This window comes from Danio rerio, chromosome 18, assembly GCF_049306965.1.
Source record: "Danio rerio strain Tuebingen ecotype United States chromosome 18, GRCz12tu, whole genome shotgun sequence".
NCBI classification, from domain to species: Eukaryota; Metazoa; Chordata; class Actinopteri; order Cypriniformes; family Danionidae; genus Danio; species Danio rerio.
In genome coordinates, this window is record NC_133193.1 from 39,608,720 (window position 1) to 39,631,630 (window position 22,911).

At 33.6% G+C, this 22,911-nt stretch overlaps 1 protein-coding gene across 3 annotated transcripts in view; it reads left to right on the plus strand.

Annotated features, from left to right (window-relative positions):
- The window catches only part of capn12 (calpain 12), a 67,414-nt gene that overhangs the window by 21,389 nt on the left and 23,114 nt on the right, over nucleotides 1-22,911 (plus strand). The window contains exons 5-16 of one of the 3 annotated variants that reach the window (XM_005173670.6): nucleotides 1,013-1,184; nucleotides 3,079-3,162; nucleotides 3,739-3,824; nucleotides 3,917-3,994; nucleotides 6,199-6,374; nucleotides 9,140-9,402; nucleotides 16,156-16,167; nucleotides 16,276-16,484; nucleotides 16,583-16,619; nucleotides 18,965-19,039; nucleotides 19,164-19,209; nucleotides 21,466-21,527. In XM_005173670.6, the coding sequence (XP_005173727.1) occupies nucleotides 1,013-1,184; nucleotides 3,079-3,162; nucleotides 3,739-3,824; nucleotides 3,917-3,994; nucleotides 6,199-6,374; nucleotides 9,140-9,402; nucleotides 16,156-16,167; nucleotides 16,276-16,484; nucleotides 16,583-16,619; nucleotides 18,965-19,039; nucleotides 19,164-19,209; nucleotides 21,466-21,527 (1,300 nt within the window). Of the gene's footprint in view, nucleotides 1-1,012; nucleotides 1,185-3,078; nucleotides 3,163-3,738; nucleotides 3,825-3,916; nucleotides 3,995-6,198; nucleotides 6,375-9,139; nucleotides 10,060-11,295; nucleotides 14,444-16,155; nucleotides 16,168-16,275; nucleotides 16,485-16,582; nucleotides 16,620-18,964; nucleotides 19,040-19,163; nucleotides 19,210-21,465; nucleotides 21,528-22,911 lie in introns of those variants that run through there. The other 2 variants (NM_001083063.2, XR_012393817.1) reach the window with 2 other exon arrangements.

Sequence of the window (22,911 nt, forward strand, 5' to 3'; positions counted from 1 at the left end):
TGAGTAAACCGGCGGAAAGCTGGCAACATATAAGCATGTCCAATCTAGCCAACAAACACAGGGGCAAATCCAGACAACGTAGTGAGAATGCAGGTAAAGGTTCAGTATAACAACTATCAGTCCAAAACAGATCAAGATACACAGGGGCAAATCCAGAAGACGTGGTGAGAAGGCAGACAAAAGTTTAAGGCAACAATAAGCAGTCCAAAACAGAGCAAGAGGGCAAAGACAGATAACGTACTTGATCAAGGCTGGCAGGGTCATACACAGGCAGGCAGTCATGAAAGTCTCTTGGAACAAAGCTTGGTAATGCAGGTGAACTGGCAATACTTCGCAAAGAAGCATGGCCTGAGCTCTTGCTGAAATTGAGCACAAACAGGAAGTGACTGCAGAGAGAGTGGAGCTGAGTCAGAAGTCCGGCGAGGGCTCCCTCTGCTGGCGTGGCGTTACAGCCATTTGTTGCCAGAAAAAACGGTGAAAGGCTAAGGGAAAAGGCACTAAAGTAAGGTTGACAGATAGGAAGTTTGTTGCAACAATCTTAATGAAATCCTGGCCTCAGGGATTTCCCCCCTCAGGGACACCCATTAGATAAATTACTAAAGGACTTTCATGCAAGCTGACACAGGTGTCGATTGTTAATGACGTCACTTGCAGAGGAAGCACGGTTGCCTGAGAGTGCAAGTCTGAGAGTGCAAGACTGAAAGTGCAAAAGTGTAAATCTGCAGCCAGACTCTATTGCCAAAATCACTAAATCCGCCCCTGACTGTAGGCAACATGACATCTTGCCAAACAACACACAAGTATCATTTTGCTCATAGTAAACTCACAACCTAATCTGATGTGGAACACATGGGCGAACAAAGTCATCGACATGAGAGTGAGTAATTAGAAAGAGATTTCATCTTTTTGGGTGAACTAACCCTTTAAATGGAAACAATCACCCCAAAGGAAGCCAGAAAGTAACACCAGTGTGTGTGTGTGTGTGTGTGTGTGTGTGTGTGTGTGTTTGAAGGCTGATTGGTTCTTATGGCAGTCTAAAGGGCGGGATTATCTCAGAAGGAATGGAGGATTTTACAGGAGGAATTGCGTACTCTCTTCCGGTGTCTTCGCGACCCCCGCGCATGCTCTGGAAAGCCATCACCGCAGCCCTGGCCCGGAACAGCCTGCTAAGCTGCTTCATTCATGTATGGACTCTTATACACACACAGTGACTCTCACAGCAACCGTCCTTCATTTTTTCAGATAAAATTATTTTATGTTTTTAATTAATTGTCAAAAATGTCAGGTTTTACTATCCTTATATTATATTCAGTTCTCACAAAGCAGGCAAAACAGGAGCCACGTAAGCATATGCACACCTCTATGATGCACACACATAAACAAAGGGATATTCAATAGATTTTTATACTGTACAGACTATGCATTATATTCCCTAATCCTAACCGTAAAATACACAAACACCAAGAATCTGTATATTTTTGATTTGACACAGTTTCTTTAAGATAAACCAGACTATGAATGTTTGTCATGAAGATCATCAAGTTTCTGGTTTTGGAAAATTGTTTTACTGAAACAAAGTGGTAAATTCTTAATAGGTGACTATCAGAGCAGCTCTTAACATTATGTTCATCTTTAAAAGCTAGTAGCTTTATAATGTCAGATGACAGATGAGCACTGAGTATGCGTAGTAGCTGGAATCGTCCATTTAACTAATTAAAGGGATAGTTCATCCAAAGCTGAAAATTATGTCTTAACATAATTAACATAATGTTTAAGATTCTTTCTTTTATTGAATATAAAAGCAGATACTTTGAAGAAAGCTGAAAACCTGTAACTATTGACTTTCATAGTATTTGTTTTCCCACCATTGGATGTCCATTGGATTAAGTATGTTTCCAATAGTGTGTATATATATATACAGTTGAAGACTGTTGAATTATTAGCCCCTCTGAATTATTCGCCACCCTGTTTAATTTTTTCCCCCAATTTTTGTTTAATGGAGAGATTTATTCAACACATTTCTAAACATATTGGTTTTAATAACTCAATTCTAATAACTGATTTATTTTATCTTTACCATGATGACAGTAAATAATATTGTACTAGATATTTTTTCAAGACATTTCTATACAGCTTAAAGTGACATTTAAAGGCTTAACTAGATTAATTAGGTTAACTAGACAGTTTAGTGTAATTAGGCAAGTTATTGTAAAACGATAGTTTGTTCTGTAGACTATCGGGAAAAAAACATTAGCTTAAAGGGTCTAATAATTTTGTCCCTAAAATGGTTTTAAAAAAATTAAAAACTGCTTTTATTCTAGCCGAAATAAAACAAATAAGACTTTCTCCAGAAGAAAAAAATACTATCAGACACACTGTGAAAATATCCTTGCTCTGTTTATCATCATTTAGGAAATATAAAAAATAAAAAAAAATCAAAGATCATATATATATATATATATATATATATATATATATATATATATATATATATATATATATATATATATATATATATATGTGTGTGTGTGTGTGTGTGTGTGCGTGTGCGTGCGTGTGTGTGTGTGTGTGTGTGTGTGTGTGTGTATGTATTATGTATGTATGTGTGTATGTATATATATATATATATATATATATATATATATATATATATATATATATATGTGTGTGTGTGTGTGTGTGTGTGTGTGTGTGTGTATGTATGTATGTATGTATGTATGTATATATATATATATATATATATATATATATATATATATATATATATATATATATATATATATATTCAACATAAGAAATTAAAATATTCTTGAAAAGAGTGTATAAATAATGAGTACATTTAAATTTTTTAGGTGAACTATAACTTTAATTCTTTTAATATGCAGATCTGTAAAAGATTTCTGAAGTGTAATATAAATACAGACATTAGACCATATGTCCATTTACTGTAGTGTACAAGCATGCCTCATCCAGAGTTTTTGTGTGTGTTTGTAACTTGTATTCCTTACACTACAGGGACCCCACAAAATGTCCCCACAAGTATAGCAGTTTCAGTCATATGCTGTATTTTGTGTGCAGGCCACCACTGTGAAGGACATTGGCACTGTGACCCCAGAGGGTCTCATCAAAGGTCATGCCTATGCCATCACTGAAACAGGCAAGGTATGAGCATAATGCACACACACATTGTAAGATAACATTCATTCATTTTCCTTTGACTTAGTCCCTTTATTTATCAGGGGTCATTCCACAGCGGATGAACCGCCAATTTACCCAGCATATGTTTTATATGTTTCACCTTCTTGCTGTTAGGCGAGAGTGCTAACCACTGAGCCACTGTATCGCCCTCTGTAAGATAATATTCATGACATTTTCCCCCTTTTAAATTGCAGTGAAGTATGTCCTAGATGTTTCTTAACAGTTTTAAAAGATTCATCCAGTTACTCTATTAAAAATAAAGGTACCAGGAAGAACCAAAAATGGGGTTTCACAGTGATGCCATATAAGAACAATTTTTTGGTTCCCCAAAGAAGTTTAATTCTTCAAAGAACTGTTTTTTCATAGATTTAAGAGCATTTTTCTAACCTAAAAATCCCTTTTCCACTACAAAAACCTTTTGTGTAATGAAAAGTAAGTACCAAGTACCAATAAAGAACCTTTTTGGAAGAGTGCAATAATTTATTTGAAATAGCCTTTGACACAAACCTTTGATTGTTAGCACTGTTTGTGTATGTTTAGGTCAAGAAGGCTTCTGAAGAGGTCTTTCTGCTGAGACTGCGTAACCCCTGGGGATTTGTTGAGTACTGCGGACCCTGGAGTGACAAGTGAGAAACCCTTCAGCAGCTTATTTTGTTCGCAAATAATTGTTTATTTTTACCTCACAAATAGATTCACATTTGTGTTTGTGTGTATGCAGGTGTAAAGACTGGGACTTCGTAGACAACACTGAGAAGACGAAACTTGAATTGGCCAAAGTTGAAGATGGAGAATTCTGGTGGGTGATGTAAAAAATATGCGTAAGGGCTTTGCACACTTGAAATTGTTAACACTGGGTCATCCTTAACCCTGGAGAAAAGGACCCAGAATGGGTTATCTGTAATCATGTCACTATACTGTATATACTGTACTTGATGTTAGCAAATAATTCTGTGTATTCAAACATTTAATTCCTAAACCAACATTGTAATGTTGCCATTCCTTAAACACCTAAAAGGCATTTAGAGACTGAATACATTAAGTATTTCAGATGTAATTTTGTCCCATTCTTCCTGCAATCAAGTCTTTTGGTTATCATTGTCTTATTGAAATATGAACGGGCATCCCTGGACAAGAAGACAGTGTATTGTGCTCCAAAATCTTTATGTACTTTTCAGTGTTAACAGTGCTGGTAACAGTCTGCATTTATTTCTCCCCAAAAAAACTGAAATGCTAATACACATTTCCACTGTGTGATGGTCCATCCTAGATGCCATCCTAGAGGGTTTCCTCTTGGCACAGTTCTGTTTTCCCTAGCGTTTGTGGATGTAACAACATATTGTGGAATGTGAAAAAGGTTCCTGGAATCTTTCAATTATGTTATGCACGATTGAAGGTGAAATATCCAAAAGTCTTCCTATCTTTCTTTGAGGAACATTTGTTTTTAAACATTTAATAATTGCCTCATGTTTTGGCAAACTGATGATCCTCAGCTTATCTCTGCTCTTAAAGGATTAGACCTTTCTTGCATTCTGCTTTTGTACCAAATCATAATTACAATCACCTGTTGACATCCCCTGTTTCAAATCACATCATTAACCAATTTACCAATAACCAGACAAAACATTAAGTATTTTGTGTTTATATTGTTCGCAATTAAATTCAAGTGAAAGTTAATTTGGAAATCACTTTTCTTTTAATTTGCATTTACCATATTGTCCTAGCTTTTTCTGATTTGGGACATTTTTACATAAAATGTCGCCACATACAGTCGGTTTTTAGCTAAGCTTCACAAGATGCACAAAGAAAGAAAACAAAGACAGAAGTACAAATGATTGAAAACAAGGAGTAAAGTAAGGCATATAAAAATCTCTAGATCACTCTAGTTTACATGCTTTCCTTATTTTAATGTTTTAATTTTCCATTTTGCTTGACAAAAAATATTTTTATGATGCTTTAACTTAAATTAATAAGATAATCAGGTTTCAACTAAATGTTTATAAGTTATAAATTCAAAGTTTAATTTAATATGTTAGTAAGATTGTTTGTTGTAAGTTGAGATGACTAGGGAAGAACTAAAAAGTTTAAAGCAGCAATTATTTTTTTTACAGTGTAGGTTGCTGACATGACTCAAATTACACATGTAAAATATGTTTTAGAACGACAGTAAGGGGTTAAGCACAGTGTGAAATCCCTGCAAGTGTCCAGTCTCTGCAATTTTCACTCCAGATGTTATGAGCAATAAAATGGCTTTTACTTGTTTAAACTAGATTTAGAGTATATATATATATATATATATATATATATATATATATATATATATATATATATATATATATATATATATATATATATATATATATATATATATATATATATATTTAAGTACACTTTAAAGAAGAAAGGCACATTAACAATGTTTTGGTAGACTGAAAATCCAAACATTTAAAAACAGTACAAAAAAACATAATTTGTATGGGAACATTACCATATATAAACAAGGAAAATAAAAATGTTTGTTTGTTTGTTTTTATATATAAAGCACTTTTACAATGTAGATTGTGTCAAAGCCGTTTAAAATGTCTTTACAAGCTCACTGCTCTTCTGATTTAAGTGTTTGCCAAAATGGAATCAGTTAAATGCCAAGAATTAAACAATGCTAACTGTCACTGCAGTCTTTGCATTTCTTAAAGTAATCAAAGGAAGGAAGGGATGAAAGGAATGGAAGTTCACCCAAAAATGAATATTCTGTCACCATTAACTCAGCCTTAACTCAGCCTTTTTTTTTCCTTCTGTTGAACACAAAAGAAGATATTTTGAAAAATGTTGGAAACTGGTAACCATTGCCGATCATAGTTGGTTACCAGTTTCCAACATTCTTTAAATTATCTTCTTTTGTGTTCAACAAAATATCAAACTACTATCAAACTTTTTGGGTGTATTATGCCTTTAATAAGTCATCGTGTTCAAATCTAATCTTTGTTAACATTTATGTTTTTTCAGGATTAGCATAGAGGACTTTTGCAGATTTTATAATACAGTGGAGATGTGCAGTGTGGATCCAGACTCTATGTCGGGGGAAGAGAGTGAAGATACAAGCACCTCGTCCTGGACACTGAGCTTACATCAGGGAACCTGGGTCCCAATGTGCTCTGCTGGCGGCAGCCGACGATACCCAAGTAATCATATAATTGTTAATGGATATGTCTTATTAATATATTATAATATAGCTGCTTAAAATATTGTGTTCAAACACTGTTCAAACACCCACACAATCCTATTTCTAAAAGACTACAATACACATTGATTAATTAAACTGCTGACAACAGCACATTCAGATTTTCAGTCTCATTTAAATGGAATAGCAGTTTATATTTAAATAAATATGATGCTTAAAAAATAGGTGACTTTAAGCAAATCAAACAAAACAATTCATTGAATTCTGTTCAAGCGATTTGATCAAAAATGCTGATTCATCCCTTAATGAAGCTTTGAGTAAACTGCTAAATACATGCTAAATTTCAGCAGATAAAACTGTAAGAACTTCTAGAAAATTATTTGACTTGTATTTATCCTATCCAGAATCATGCAGCTATATAATATAATATAATATAAAATAATATAATATAATATAATATAATATAATATAATATAATATAATATAATATAATATAATATAATATAATATAATATAATATAATGGGTTTTTTTTTTGTCCATAAAATTTTTCTTTTATTTTGAATTATGTGAACACAGAAAAAACATGCCATAGATGATCAGCATAGGGCTTGGGTTAGGATTCCTAATAAAATCCTTAACAGCATCCTTAGATCAACTGAACTTTTTTTATATTGACAAAGACTGTTAGTTCGTTTAAAAACTTTTTTCTGAATGTTTCATCTCGAAGCAGCGTGGTATTGAAACGCCATCTGGGGGCTCGAGCTGGGTTTTGACTTAACAAAACTGAAGCAATCACTGGCTTGTAATCAGAAAATGCTACCTGCAATAAACTAGCACTTACAATATTGTGAAACAAACCTCTAGAAGAAAAAATTAAATCAATTCGAGAAAGTGTTTTGTGTCTAGAACATAAATGGGAGTCATTTTTAACCTTCAGATTTATTATGCGCCAAAGATCCATCTTCCTGGTGTTACTAATCAAAGACTGTAAGGCCTCTGAAGCATATTTTTGATCAGCATTTTCAAAATGACCTGACCTATTTACTGAACAATCAACAACAGCATTAAAATCAGCGCCTATTATCAATTTGAAGTCTCTAGAAGAATTTTGGTGATTTGAGTAAAACATTTTTTTCAAAAGCGTTGAGTGCATAAATTCAGACAAAGGCAATGTCTCTTTTTTTCCATTTGCACATTTGAAACTAATATTCTGTCTTTGTTATCAGCCCATGAATCCAACAACTTAAAGCGCAAGTTGTGCTGAAATACAGTGCATCCAGAAAAGTATTCATAGCGCTTCACTTTTTCCACACTATTTTGTTACAGCTTTATTCCAAAATAGATTAAATTAATTTATTTCCTCAATTGTTGCAAATTTAATAAAAATAAAAAACCTGAAAAATCACGTGTATGTAAGTATTTACAGCCTTTGCTGTGAAGATTTAAATTGAGCTCAGGTACTTTCTGTTTCCACTGATCATTCTTGAAATGTTTCAGCAGCTTAATTAGAGTTCACCTGTGGTAAATTCAGTTGATTGGAAATGATTTGAAAAGGCATACACCTGTCTATATAAGGTCCCAGGGTTGACATTCTTCTGTGACGTTCTTGAGAACCTTACAGAAGGACAACCATCTGTGCAGCAATCCATCAATCAGGCCTGTAAGGTAGAGTGGCCGGACGGAAGCCACTCTCTGTCTGGAATTTGCCAAAAGGCATCTGAAGGACTCTCAGACCATAAGAAGCAAAGTTCTCTGATCTGATGAGACTAAAATTGAACTCTTTGGAATGAATGACAGCAGTTCCGTTTGGAGAAAACCCAGGCACCGCTCATCACCAGGCTAATACCCTCCCTACAGTGAAGCATGGTGGTGGTGGTGGTTTTTCTCAGCAGCAGGAACAGGAAGACTAACTAGGATAGAAGGAAAGATGAATGCAGCAAAGTACAGAGACATCCTGAATGAAAACCTGCTTCAGAGTGCTTTTGACCTCAGACTGGGGCGACGGATACTCTTCCAGCAGCCATAGCTCACACCTAAATCCTATAGCTGTGAAAATGGCTGTACACCATCACTTCCCATCCAACCTGATAGAGCTTGAGAGGTACTGCCAAGCTTGTGGCATCATATTCAAAAAGACTTGAGGCTGTAATTGTTGCCAAAGGTGTATCAACCAATTGAGCAAAGGCTGTGAATACTTATGTACATGGGATTTCTCAGGTTTTTATTTTAATTAAATTTGCAACAATTTCAAAAAATCTTTTTCACATTGTCATTATAAGGTATTGTGTGTAGAAATTTGAGGAAATAAATGAATATAATCCATTTTGGAATAAGGCTGTAACATAAACAAATATGGAAAAAGTGAAGCGCTATGAATATTTTCCGGATGCACTGTATAATCTCCACACCTTTAGACTTATTTATGATATTTTATGATTAGAAATCTGATTTATATCCTTCTTGACCAGATGAGTCCCCTGAAAAAGGCTACATTTACTCTTTGTTTACACAAAAAATCTAGAATAGCAAGACGTTTCACTGGATTATTCAGGCCCCTAACATTAGGGTAAGAATATTCAGCTTGACATCATTAACCATTTATAGAATAATACAAAGGTAAATAACAACAAACAAATTTGAAAAAACAAACTATGCAGAGAACATGATAGATTGTTTATAATTAGGTTTTTGCAGTAAAACGTCTGTTTTCCTAAATATGCTTCTTTATCACTTCACCATTTCCTACTCCTTTTCTATCCTGCAGAATCTTTCTGGAAAAACCCTCAGTATCAGATGATTCTGTCTGAGAAAGATGTGGATGATCACGATTATGGAGAGGGTGAGGAAGGAGATGACGGAGGGGATGGAGAAGAGGATGAAGATGTCAGTTTGTTACCTCCTGTGAGCAAAACCAGCAAACCGGGAGAGAAAAAGAAGAAGTGCACAGTGCTGGTGGAGCTTCTCCAGAAGTACCGCAGACAAAAAGATAAAGTCAACTTCCTCTACATCGCGTTTCATATCTATAAGGTGAGGAACTGACAGACAAATGTCAAGAAAGTGTAGAGATACCTTACAGCAAAAAATATATATAGATATGTTTTAAGGTACATGAATTTTAACACTATTTGTGTAAGTCTCAAGGGTTAGTTTACACAAAAATAAAAAAATTCTGTAGGTAATTAAGGGTGCATTCACACCTAGACTTTTGTTTTGGAACCTTTCTGCCCTGTTAGCACGGTTCGTTTGGCATATGTGAATCCAGCAATCGCGCTCGGATCCACGCCAAAACAATCGATCGGAGATCGCCTGAATGAGGTGGTCTCGGCTCGATTGAAACGAACTCTGTAGCGATTGATTGTAGTGAGAAATCGATACAAACCGAGCCCGGTTATATCACAGTGTTTTATGGATATGTAATAGGCATACGGCTATATGAATAGAGAATTATGAGTAGGGCGGGAGGTCATTCCAGAGATACCAAGTCTCCTGGTAGTTCCGGGAGTCTCCCACAAATGCACAGAAACTTCTGGATGCCCGCAAATGAGTGATATTCTGCGTCCCAATTCGCATTATTATACTGCGCCCTCAAAGTATGTACTGTTTTTGTGAAGGAAAAGTTTATACTTTTGAGTGAGCAACAGAAGAGTATGCAAGCTTTGGGACATACTACTTCCTCTTTAAAGGGCCATGAAACCCCCTCGTTTCAGCAGGGTGTTTTCACACCTCTACTTTGGAAAAAGTCAGAAAAGTGGGCGTGTCCAGCTCTGTTTAGGGGGGAGTGTCGGAGGAACTAAAGTGGGAGGGTGTGGGAGTGTCTATTTGGGCACGCGCGAGTTTCAGTCAAAATACTCACACACAGTAGAAAGTGATGGTGTTTAACCTACATGGACATCTGTAGTGGAATTATTTGCCAAATTATTAAATGGTGGACTTTAACTGCAGTTTGGCTCTTTCATTCAGGGAATTCATTCATGCCCCTCGCGACACACGAGATATTTGATTCGAGGATCTGCTCTAAGCGTGTATTTTTCATGCAATGTTTGATACCGCACGGCGAATGAGAGAAAAAAAAACCTCCGCATTTTCCGGAAACTTAGATGCACACGGCAGGTAGCGTCAGAAAGTCGCGTGTGTTATTCCGGTCACTAAATGTGGTTAAAAACCCTACACGAGGTTAAAGTTTGGTTGTGGTCCTAACATGTTACGGTGCAATAGTTAACCTAGTTCGACACGAACAAACTGAATAAACAAAGAGCACTGGTCGCTCACTTACCAAATCTGTAGAGACAGGACAATCACCAGCAACTAGAGCCGCGTCTTTATGAAGAGAATACTAACATTACAAGCGTATCCGATCTCAGCGTTTGCAGATGAGAACAGCTCTCAGGTAAACAATAATCCTCCTTAGACACGTAAGTTATTGTTGTCCAGCGTCGCGTACACTGTTAATCCACACGTGAGTCTGAGCTCTCACAGAGAGAAAAAGAAAACGAAACTTAACGGCAGTAAACTATAAAAGCAACACTTCACGCTTGTTTTGCCAACACAACGTGGCGTCCATGTCGTGTAAACACAGAAATGAATATTAATGAAGTTGCACAATAGAGCTCGCTGATTGGTTTGAACCAAGCCTTACTCATGCATTAATGCAACACACTGTAAGACGTAATAAGACTCACTCTGGCACAGACGCCCAGTCTGCACGCTGGTATACAGGCTATTATGTCATGACCGTGACGCAGCTTCAAAAATTCGTTTCAAACAGGAAGTACGAATTTGCTTGAAATAACGCAAAAACAACCAATTTACACTTTTTAGTGAAATATAGGTGTCTTAATAGTGTTTTTAGCAGTGTGGGACACATATACGACTGTCAACAGCTCAAAAAATGTGTTTTGGTGTTTCGTGACCCTTTAACAGATCGTCGTGTTGCTTAGTCATGCCCCTTGTTAATCATCCACATACTATCCACATTTCTGTCTTATTTAATTTCCTAACTTATTGGAGAAGCAGCAGCAGGTTAATCACCCATTCATGAGTCTTTCATGCAGAGAAATCTCCTTAGGTCTTTGGGTAATTATACATTCAGTCGTTCAGACATCCCAACGCGTCTTTATATAAGTTTAGTATTGTTGTTGCAGATGAAATATAACATAGAACATGCTATTTACATATTTTCCAGTGGGCCAGACAGTCATTCAAACATCTTTACCGAAGCCTCTCTACTTGAGGGTTGGTCTTGCGCGTCCATCATGTTTGTAGTTTATTTACACTTTTCACACGAGTTTGTAGTTCTAATCGAATTTGCATCCAATGCGCAATGTATTGTGGCCAATATCACCGGTTAGAGTATGGACGCATCTACACTTAAATTTTTTACCGGAAATAGCAAACTATCCGGGAGCCTTTGGCATACTCTTTTCCCTATGCAAAATAAACTGTGAAACTCTGACCAATGTAAGGAGGGTTTACTCACACATAACTTGTTTTAGCTATTTTGGTCCGTTTAGAAACTTTGCCATGTAAACGCGAATCGCACCAAGAACAAAGTGCAGCAATGTAACAATTTTGATCCCTGATTCGGAACAAATGAATCGATTCACAGGTGTTAAAGCACCCTCAGATGTACTGTAAGTGTATGAAATTGATTATAGTATTATGATTATAGTGGGTAGGAACATTAGATTAATTCAGTGTATTTATTGCCAAATCTGAGCTAGAAATATTTTGGTTTGAAATCCAAAAAGGGCAGTGCGATCTGTATAAAAATATGATAGTGTGATTTTTCTGACTGATATTGCGATTGGATTTGTGATGTCATTTTGTGGTCAAAAGTGACCACCATAGGAAATGAATGGGTATCCAGACTATATTCAGACATAAGACATCTCCATACACACCACACTCGCTCACAAAACTCTTTTCCGAGCTTTATTTTTTGAGGATGTGCCGATCCTCCAGCTTGATCTAACGAGGAAACATAACAATTTTATGTTTTGTCAGTTTAGTGGCAAATTTGTACAAGGTCAGTCGTACGAAAATACAATTTTAAACAGGAGGCATGGCACCCAACCACACCCCTAAACCCAACCATCACTGGAGGATAAGCAAATCATACTAAATTGTATAAATGAGACCGTTATGATTTAAGTGAATTAGCCACTAAATCAAAAAGTTGTGAATTGCAATATGATAGCATTGGATCTTCCAACGTAAACCAACTTCCTGATGCAACGATGCATCATATCTTCACACAGACTGAACAGGTGTCTGTTATGTGAACCCAAATGTGAATGTATGTGTTTGTGTTTTTTCTTTCCTCATTTCATTCTTTTTCTTTCTTTATTTGGTTCACTCTCTCTCTGGAAAGAAAGACAGAAAGAAAAAAAAATATTTTGTTCCTTCTTTCATTTCTTTCTTTCTTTCTTTCTTTCTTTCTTTCTTTCTTTCTTTCTTTCTTTCTTTCTTTCTTTCTTTCTTTCTTTCTTTCTTTCTTTCTGCCAATATCCATTCAGCTAATCTTAATGGACTGATGGATTAAAATTTCAATTTCTTTGGTCAGATCCTGTGATAGTTAATTAAGTGAGCTGTCTATTGGTAATGATACAAAGTATTTTAATTTCTGTCATCTAATGATGTCATCTATTTTTATTTTCACTGCAATCATATTTCGTCTATTTCTATAAATTCATCAAAACACTGCTTTGAGACATTGTTCACAGTTAAAGAACGTTGAATAGAAATTTGGTGGTGAAAAAATCTTTTTTGTGTGTGTGATAATTTAAGAGCAGTTAAAACAAAGCGTTCAATTTTGACCAGGAACACTAAAGTAAAGGGCAGGATGTGAACACATCAGGAGGGTTAAACTCAGTATTATCAATAATGCTCGGAACATACTTCAATCAATATTTATTAAGTGTCTATTTGAACATGCATTTACATAACAGTTAATTACAAAGTTACAGGATTTATTGTGAGTTTTCAAAATCACAATAACCAATTACATTTTAATGTAATTTGACATGTAATACTAATCATCAGATAATTTACTGTGGTTTACCTAATCATCACAACAACATTACTCACCCTCATGCCATTCCAATCCTCTGAGAACTTTATTCATCTTCGGAAATGAAGATATTTTAGATGAAATCCTTAAGCTCACTCGCCCTCCATAGACAGCACTGTCACCGAGTTGTTCAAAGTACCGAAAAACACTGTCAAAACCGTCCATGTGAATTCAGTTGGTTCAACTGTACACATACAAAGCTCCCACAAGTGTTGTATTGACCATAGTAAACACACAGCCTAATCTGATATGCAAGACATAGGCAAACAAAGTCATTTAAATAACACTTAAAAGTATTAGAATTGAACACTCAACACATTAGAGACATGCAAGTAAAAACAAGAAATGTAGAAATTATAATTAGAGCCTAAAAAAGTTCTGATGATGAGCACTCAATGTTTTGTAGACATTGCCATAGAGTTTATTCTGCAACCAAAATAAACGGCTGCAGCAGCAGTTAATAAAAAGGTTAGCTGTTGTGGAAAATGTAATGAGTAATTGCATTAGTCATCATGATGTAAAGATTTATATATGGATTCGAAAATATAATTAAGCAGACAGCTGCTCAGTCAAAGTACAAGGTAGCCAAAGATGGAAACTGATCACATTACTCAGAATTCATTACACCACTGTATAAAACAGAGTGGTGCCAGGCTTATAATTATGCGCCTAAAACACTGTCGAAATGGATTTACTTTATATTTATGTAATTCCCAATTCAGTGGATTTAGATTTAAAACAAATCCGCTTAATTCTAAAAATTAACAATGAATTGTGTTTAAAAATGGCAAATGAATGAATAAAATAATACACCGAACAGTTGTATTAATAAAGTCAGGAAAGTGGGGCCAGTTTTGTTTAGGTGGAAGTGTCAAGTAATTTGCATAAAAAGGGGATTTTCATTAACTACAGCTGATTTTCACACCAGCAACACAGACGCAGAGGAGACAGACAGTTACTATGTTTACATGGACATCATGATAGGAAATACGGAGTATGTAAAATAAAAAAGACTAATGCAAAGATTTTGAGAATCAATATTGAGTCCACCACATAAAACTATAGAATTTTTGTTTGTTCATTCATTCATTCATTCATTCATTCATTTAATTAAAATAAATAAGATTGGGGTAATGGATAAAATTACATTTCAAAATGGTTGTAGTGTTTAACAATATTATAGGTTTTACTATATTTCAGATTTAATGAATGCAGCCTTGTTAGGCATAAGACACCTCTCTCACACACTGCTAAATTATTTAATAATAAAATATAAATACAGTAAAAATATGATTTTAATGTGTGAGGAATATTTAGCACATATTTTTGATTTGTAACTTTGACTTAAAGTTTAAAAAAATGTTGTGTTTGATTTAATAATATATATCATTTTTACATTTAAAGAAGTCTCTGAATTGGATTTTGTGAACAAAGTACCATGATTTGTATATTTCTTTACTTTTAATATTTATTTATTTTATTTACTTATTTATGTGTGTTTATTTACGAGTTGCTTGCTTGCTTTTTTATTTATTAATTTATTTATTTATTTATTTATTTATTTATTTATTTATTTATTTATTTATTTATTTATTTGTTTGTTTGTTTGTTTTTTAATTTAATTTAATTTAATTTAATTTAATTTAATTTTATTTTATTTTATTTTATTTTATTTTATTTTATTTTATTTTATTTTATTTTATTTTATTTTATTTTATTTTATTTTATTTTATTGACTGATTGATTATCCAGCTCTGTTTGTGATCATTAAATCAATCAAATATTACATTATTAATGTTCCTGTAATTTTTTTTTTTAAATTGGGGTAATGGATAAAATTACAATTCAAAATATGTAATATCATATTCTGTTTAAAACTGTTATAGTGTTTAACAATATTATTAGTTTTACTAAAGTTTGGATTAAATGAATGCAGCCTTGACTTCACTCTCACACACAGCTAAATTATTTATTAATAAAATATAAATACTGTTACATCTATGATTTCAATGTGAGAAAGAAATATTTAGCAAAGATTTTAGATTTGTAACTAAAGCAGGAGAGCCCAAACTGTTTCATGTGAAGGGCCAAAAACCAAAAATCATTTAAAGCTGTGGGCTGAAGGTAAATATACCAAACTATATAACATTAAGTTGCCATTGGTAAAATTTAAAAATAAGTAGAAAATATTACTTTAAATAGTATTAACTAATGCAGTATAACTTTTTTAAATGGTAACTTATTGCAATTAAAACAAATAATCACATTTATAACACAGTGGAGTTTAATGCTAAATACATTAGTCAAACAAACTCTGCCTTTGACTTGATTTGCTCAATTAAGATTTACACCATTTAAGGTTACCAATAGGCCGACTTTGGCTCATATGTGGGCCCTGAAGCACTGACTTAAAGTTTAAAAAATGTTATGTTTGATTTAATAATATATATAATTTTTATAATAAAAGAAGTCTCTGAATTGCATTTTATGAACGAAGTACCATGATTTATATATTTCTTTACTGTTATTTATTTCTTTTATTTAATCATTTACATGTGTAGTTGCTTGCTTGCTTGCTTATTTATTTGAAAACTCAGACCCTTTCTGTCAATTATTTGCATATTTAAATTCCTACTAATTTGCAGTTCAATGTTCAGCAAATGTATCTTTTGTATTTCCTGCTTGTCTCACCTCTTCATTTTGTCTTTCAGGTTCCCCCTGAGGTAAGCAGTATGTCATCTAGCAGCATAAAAATACACATACAAAACACTTTTTTATACGGATAAACAAACAAACACATTCACACAATTTACCATCTTGTCCGTCTTCAGCTGAAGGACAGCCCTGGATCTCTGGATCAGCAGTTCTTCTCCAGCAACCGTGCGATTTCTCGCTCCGGCAAGTACCGCAGCATCAGGAGCGTCTGGAGGAAAGTTCACCTGGAGCCCGGCAGTTACGTCATCCTGGCCTCCACTTACAGACCCAACCAGCAGGGGGAGTTTTTCCTCCGCATTTACACCAAAACTGGCAACATACAAGGGTATGCAGAATCACAAACAAACATCAGCTCTGAGTTTTGATTGCAGCTTAATGCTGTTCAGCGGTTAACTATGTGAAACTTTCAAATCTGCTTCACAGCTTTCAGGATTTCCCCTGCACCAACAACTACTCTGCGGTAAGACTTCTGCCGACAGAAAAGAGATAAAAGAGGCGATTCTATAGTTGAAGTAACATTTTTAACATTTAATGTTTTTATTTCTTATTTAAAAAAGATGTTTATAGTCATATGAATCACAATATCACACAGGCCATAAAGATATAGCAATTTTTGGATTAAATAATTTTGTGTTGCTCAATTTAGTCCTAATTAGTCGTTTGCATAATTTTCCTATAATGTATTACTGTGTAATCAAAATATCAAAATATTGTTTTTAAATTAACTTTTAGTATTGTTTTGCTCTGAATAATCATCCTTTATAATTCTTACATAAACTTATTTATCATTTGTGTTTTAAAATATGTTTATGTATTTATAGATAGATTTATATTTTATTTATTTAGATTAATCTATAAAAAACTCTGGCCTTAAATCTTGCATCTTTCTGTTACCGATACTTTGTCGTCAAATAGGGTATATGCCGAGCTAGTGCAGTTCCCATGCTGATACACTTCCGGTGACCTGTTATTGTGAACTTTTTACCATTTTATACAGTTCCTTATACAGCATCGATGTTGTAATGTCATTAAAATACATTCAGTTAAATAAACTTTAGCATTTATTTAGTTGTTTAAGCGTAAAACGAGACAAAAGGCTGTTTACTCGCACGCGCCCGTCAGAATCGGCAGGCTAACGCAGAAGCTTCATTGAATATACTGGGGTAAAATAAATGCTTATATCATTGACCTTATTCTCCGCAGACGAGCGGGCGCTGCCATTTGAATCTTTTTGGCACGAGACTTCCGGTCTCATTCACTTCCATTCATTTTTAGACATTAAAAACTGCTCGTTTCGCTGTTTGATGTTGCAAATTGATATTTCCTTGTAATATTATTCTACTTGGTCTGTATAGTCATGCAAACATTTGTTTGTAGAGCGAGTAGTTTGACCGTTTTTTGCCGTTTATTATTTCTTGTCATTTCTCCCATAGGCGACTGAAACGGAAGTTCTAAGACAATCGCGAAAACAGGCGCACTTACGCATTTTAGAATAAGGTCAATAAAGATATGGCGGGGGAAATGTAATTTATTGCAGTGCTTCTAGTACAATCTGAGACCCACTTTAAATCAGATATCACTCAGCTAGTGGAGATCAATGATTTTTAAAGAAAACAGACCTTGAACGCACCGGATTTTGCATTGGCATTCAATTCGCCGGAAGCGCTTAACCCAGGTTACTGGCAAATTAAAAGTCCTATTAGCATGCTTCGGCATATACCCCATTAGCAAAATTATCTCCTGTAAGATACAGGAAATGATGTCACTTTCCCTCACTGATAACATCTGAAGCACTGACAGGTATGTGTGGGTTGTTTCTAGATCAGATCTGACTGCGGCCGGAAATGAATGAAAATTATTTATATTATTTATTCAATTTCCCATTTATTGTATTTTATTAATGTCTACCCTCACCCCAACCCTAAACCCAACCATCACAGTACTGTAAAAACAGTAGTTATACAGAGTATTATTAATGTTATGTATTAAATTACCCATTGAATTGTTTTTTTATAACGTCTACCCCCACCCCAACCCTAAACCCAACCATCACAATACTGTAAAAATATGAGTTATTGTTAGAGTGTTACAAAAACTATGCTATATTAATGTGCGTGTGCTGTATCCTATCTAGACTTTACCATATGTGTGCTCTTGCTGAGAAATAGTTTTGATCTGAAAAGTTATTTAAGAAAAAGCCTTGACTTCCAAAATGCTTAATTAGCACCATGTGCTATTAGCATTTATGCTAGCAAGTGCATTTTTGGGCTAAAAAGTTTAAAATTGGCAATTTTCTCTCTCTGTTGTTTTTGCAAGCACTTATTAATACATTTTCACAGCAGATGCTCTACCAGCTGCAACCCATTTCGGAAACACCCATACACACTTTTTCACACACATACACTACGGCCAATTTAGCCTACCGAATTCACCTGTACTGCATGTCTTTGGACTGTGGGGGAAACCGGAGCACCTAGAGGAAACCCACACGAACACTGAGAGAACATGCAAACTCCACACAGAAATGCCAACTGACCCAGTCGAGGCTCGAACCAGTTACCTTCTTGCTGTGTGGTGACATCGCTAACCACTGTGCCACCTTTTTGCTAACCCTAAATTATTTAAATTAAACATTTTTTTCCCAATAAGATACTAGAAAGACTTTAATGTTGTGATTTTTCTTTTTACTTTATTTGTTAACACACATGTACCTCCAGTTATAGAATCACTCATGAACAAGGACCTGTGCCTTGTGTGCTTAGCTCTCTGCATAACTATAAGTCTGTGTATTTCTATTGTCTCTAGATGGTAATGTCAAAGCCAGTCTTACCTGAGGATCAGTACAGGGTGCAGAAGTGGTTTGAGGAAAAGGCTGGATCGGTAAGCCTCTCAGTTACTTCTATTCGCTGCGTAGTAAATTTATTTCTCTGCACTATGAATAAATTTTTTAAATGAATTTAACTGTTGTCATCAGATATGACGTGTGTTTTTTCTTACATTTCAGGATGAGAGAGTGAATGCTGTGCAGTTTATGAATCTGGTAAACTCAGGTCAGTTTTGCATTCAGCACGAACTGGACATTCTTTAAAGAGCCTCTATTTTGCATTATAAAAGGTCATATTTTGGTTTTGGGGGTCTCCAACAATAGGCTGATATGCACGCAAGGTTAAAAAAAAAACACTTTTATTGTCTTATAATCTTCATTTATTTTTACCTAATTATCCCAGCAACTCCCATATGATTCGTTTAGTGATTCAGTTGTTCCCAAACCCCTCCTTGGTGTGATGCTAATCTGTGCTGTCGGATGACCCTGATAAAATTAAATTGCAAGTCAACAAGACGTAAAGACATATTCAGGTGCATCTCAATAATTAGAATAATGTTGTAAATAATGTTCGTTTTTTTTTGCACAGACTGTTTATTCTGCTTCATAAAAATCTCAGGTAATTATTTAGTTTGACCTGTACAGGTGAATCTCAATAAATTTGAATGTCATGGAATAGTTGATTAATTCACTATATATTAGTATATAAAATATTAAATAGATGTATTACACATAGATTGATATATTTTAAATGCTTATTTCTTTTCATTTTGATGGTCATGGCTTAGAGCTAATGAAATTAATTTAGTATCTCAGAAAATCTGAATATTAATTATGGCCAGATTTAAAAAAAAAAAAAAAAAGATTTTTAACACCAATATGCTGGACTACTGAAAAGACTGAACATTTAAAGCACTCAATGCTTGGTCTGGTCTTGGTCTTGGTCTGTTTTTGCACAAATCGCTTCAGCACTCAAGTTTCACTTTTTGAATTGAATTAGTGAAATTAATCAACTTGTCAATGGCATCTTAATTTATTGAGATTCACCTCTGCAGGTAAAACAGATTGAATATGGCTTCTATCCATGCGCATAAAGCAAAATAAATTGTCTGCGCAAGAAACTGAACATTATTACTTTTAATCCACAGCATCAACAGACAGTCCTGAACAGCCAGCTACAAACTCGAACTGTCATTAAGTATTCATTGTACCCTGCATTTTGACTCTCAAAGTGCTAATAGCCATTGACTTACACCAAGGGGTGGATTTAACCAATAAGAGAGTTAAGCAGCTGCTTAGGGCGCAAGAAAATCTGGGGGCCCCCAATAAATATCTAGAAGTATTCAAATTATACCTATAAACTATATATAATATTTTCTACTGTGTTTTGTTTGGTGAGAGTTAACCAAATACAATTTTAACATAATTAAATATTATTTAATATGCAATCAAATATATAATAATAATAATAATAATAATGATGATAATTAATATTATTAATAATAATAACAAAAATAATAATACAAAATAAAACATCCAAACAATTTTATAAAATATATATATACATTTATTTAATATATATATATATATATATATATATATATATATATATATATATATATATATATATATATATATATATATATATATATATATATATATATATATATATATATATATATGATTTTTAGTTGTAAATTTATTTTAAGAAATCTAATCATTTAAAATGTAGAGATTGCATTTATTTAAAATGCCGAAAAGAAAATTGAGTTATATAAAAAAAACAGCAATATAAATAAAAATTCAATAAAAGTTAAAAGCGTGCATTTCAGGACTTGAGCCTTTTGACTGGAATTGCTTAAGGCCCCAAAATCATTAAATCCGCCCATTCTTGAACCAAGAACCCTAGTTTCATCTAAACATATTCTTTTATGTTCTACTGAAGAAAAAATGCCCCTGGACAGGGTGAAAATAAGCACATTAACTGTGGTATTGCTATTATTAATTTAATAATTTATATATGTATTTTGAGCTACTTTATATATGTAAACTATAAATTGTTGCTGTACCATAAATGGCCACAAGGTGGAAGTATTATGTAGCATGACTTACATCGAAGTCCAGTGTGATGAACTGGTGCTGCTCTTTGCTGATTTATTTATAAGCATTTACTTTTTTATCCAAGTAAATACAGAAGTATTGTTTTGCACTGTAACCCTAAATAAATGATGAGCAACGATTACAATGTTTATACAATATAACTTATATAACACAATTCTTTACACTCGCGTGAGATTAGCATTCATGTGAGTTGCCTAAAGCTGTTTTGTTTAACATGAGATAGGTTGGCATGTGATAACACATGATTTGCTAAGTGCTACTTTATTTATCTCTGAAATCCCCTGTTATCGGGCGCATTCTGTTTCATTTATGACCAAATATGTCTGCAAAACAGTTTTTCTGTAAAAATGTTGTGTTACAGTGTTGGAAAAAGACTATGAACTTCCTCTGGAGACCTGCAGACAGCTCATCTTTGGAGAAGATGTATCCTTTTTGTATAAAGCAGTTTTATTAACTTTATTATATATATAGCCTATATAAACATATTATATATAAATGTTCATATTTCCCCTAATTTTCTGTTTTACGGAGAGATTTTTTCAACACATTTCTAATCATAATAGTTTTAGTAACTATTTTTTAATAACTGATTTATTTTATCTTTGTCATGATGACAAGAAATAATATTTTAGATATTTTTCAAGACACTTCTATTCAGCTTAAAGTGACATTTAAAGGCTTAACTAGGTTAATTAGATTAACAAGGCAGGTTAGGGTAATTAGGCCAGTTATTGTATAACAATGGTTCTGTCAACTATCTAAAAAAATAGCTTAAAGGGGCTAATAATTTTGTCCTTAAAATGGTGTTTAAAAATTAAATATTATTCAAGCCAAAATAAAACAAATAAGATTTTTATCAGAAGAAAAAATATTATCAGACATACTGTGAAAATTTCCTTGCTCTGTTAAACATCATTTGGAAAATATTTAAAAAAAGAAAAAAATGTCAAAGGGGGGCTATTAATTATTAATATCTATCTATCTATCTATCTATCTATCTATCTATCTATCTATCTATCTATCTATCTATCTATCTATCTATCTATCTATCTATCTATCTATCTATCTATCTATCTATCTATCTATCTATCTATCTATCTATCGTACATGTGCATCAAAGATGAAAAAAGATAAAAATGGGTTGTGTGAGTTTAGACAAATCTTAAGGCTTTTTAACATATTTATAGCTAATTAATTAATTTCTTACATTTCTTAACTAATCCATTAACACAGAATCAACGTGTAATTTGGTGTAGCAACCCAGCAAACAATTTTGTTTATAAGATGTCTAATAGATGTCTAATCATAGTCGTCTTGACTAAAACTAGGCTAAATTTGGACTGTGAGTGAAAATCTAATAAGAGTAGCTCAACTAGACTAGTTGTCAAATAGACCGATTAGACAGACTTTATATGTCATAATTTCTGTTTATTTGATGTCTAGTTTTGGCCTATTCTTAGACGTCTATTAGATTAGCCTTGTTTTAGCCAAGAGGACTATGTTTAGATGTCTTTTAGACATCTTTTAAAAACAAAAAATGCTTGCTGGAAACATTTTTTGTACTATACAAAAAAAAAAAAATCCAGCATGTTTAAAACCATTTGATGATTATTATTCATTTAAATACATTAAAAGACTTTTCGCTAAAAGATTTTTCAATTAATTAAAGAAAGTTATATTTCGTATGTATTCTGTTTTTTTGAACTGTCTGTTTTTCAGAAATATATATTTGGTTTCCACAAAAAATGTGCATAAAGATAGTAATACATTATGTTTTAAGCAACAAATCAGCATAATAAAATGATTT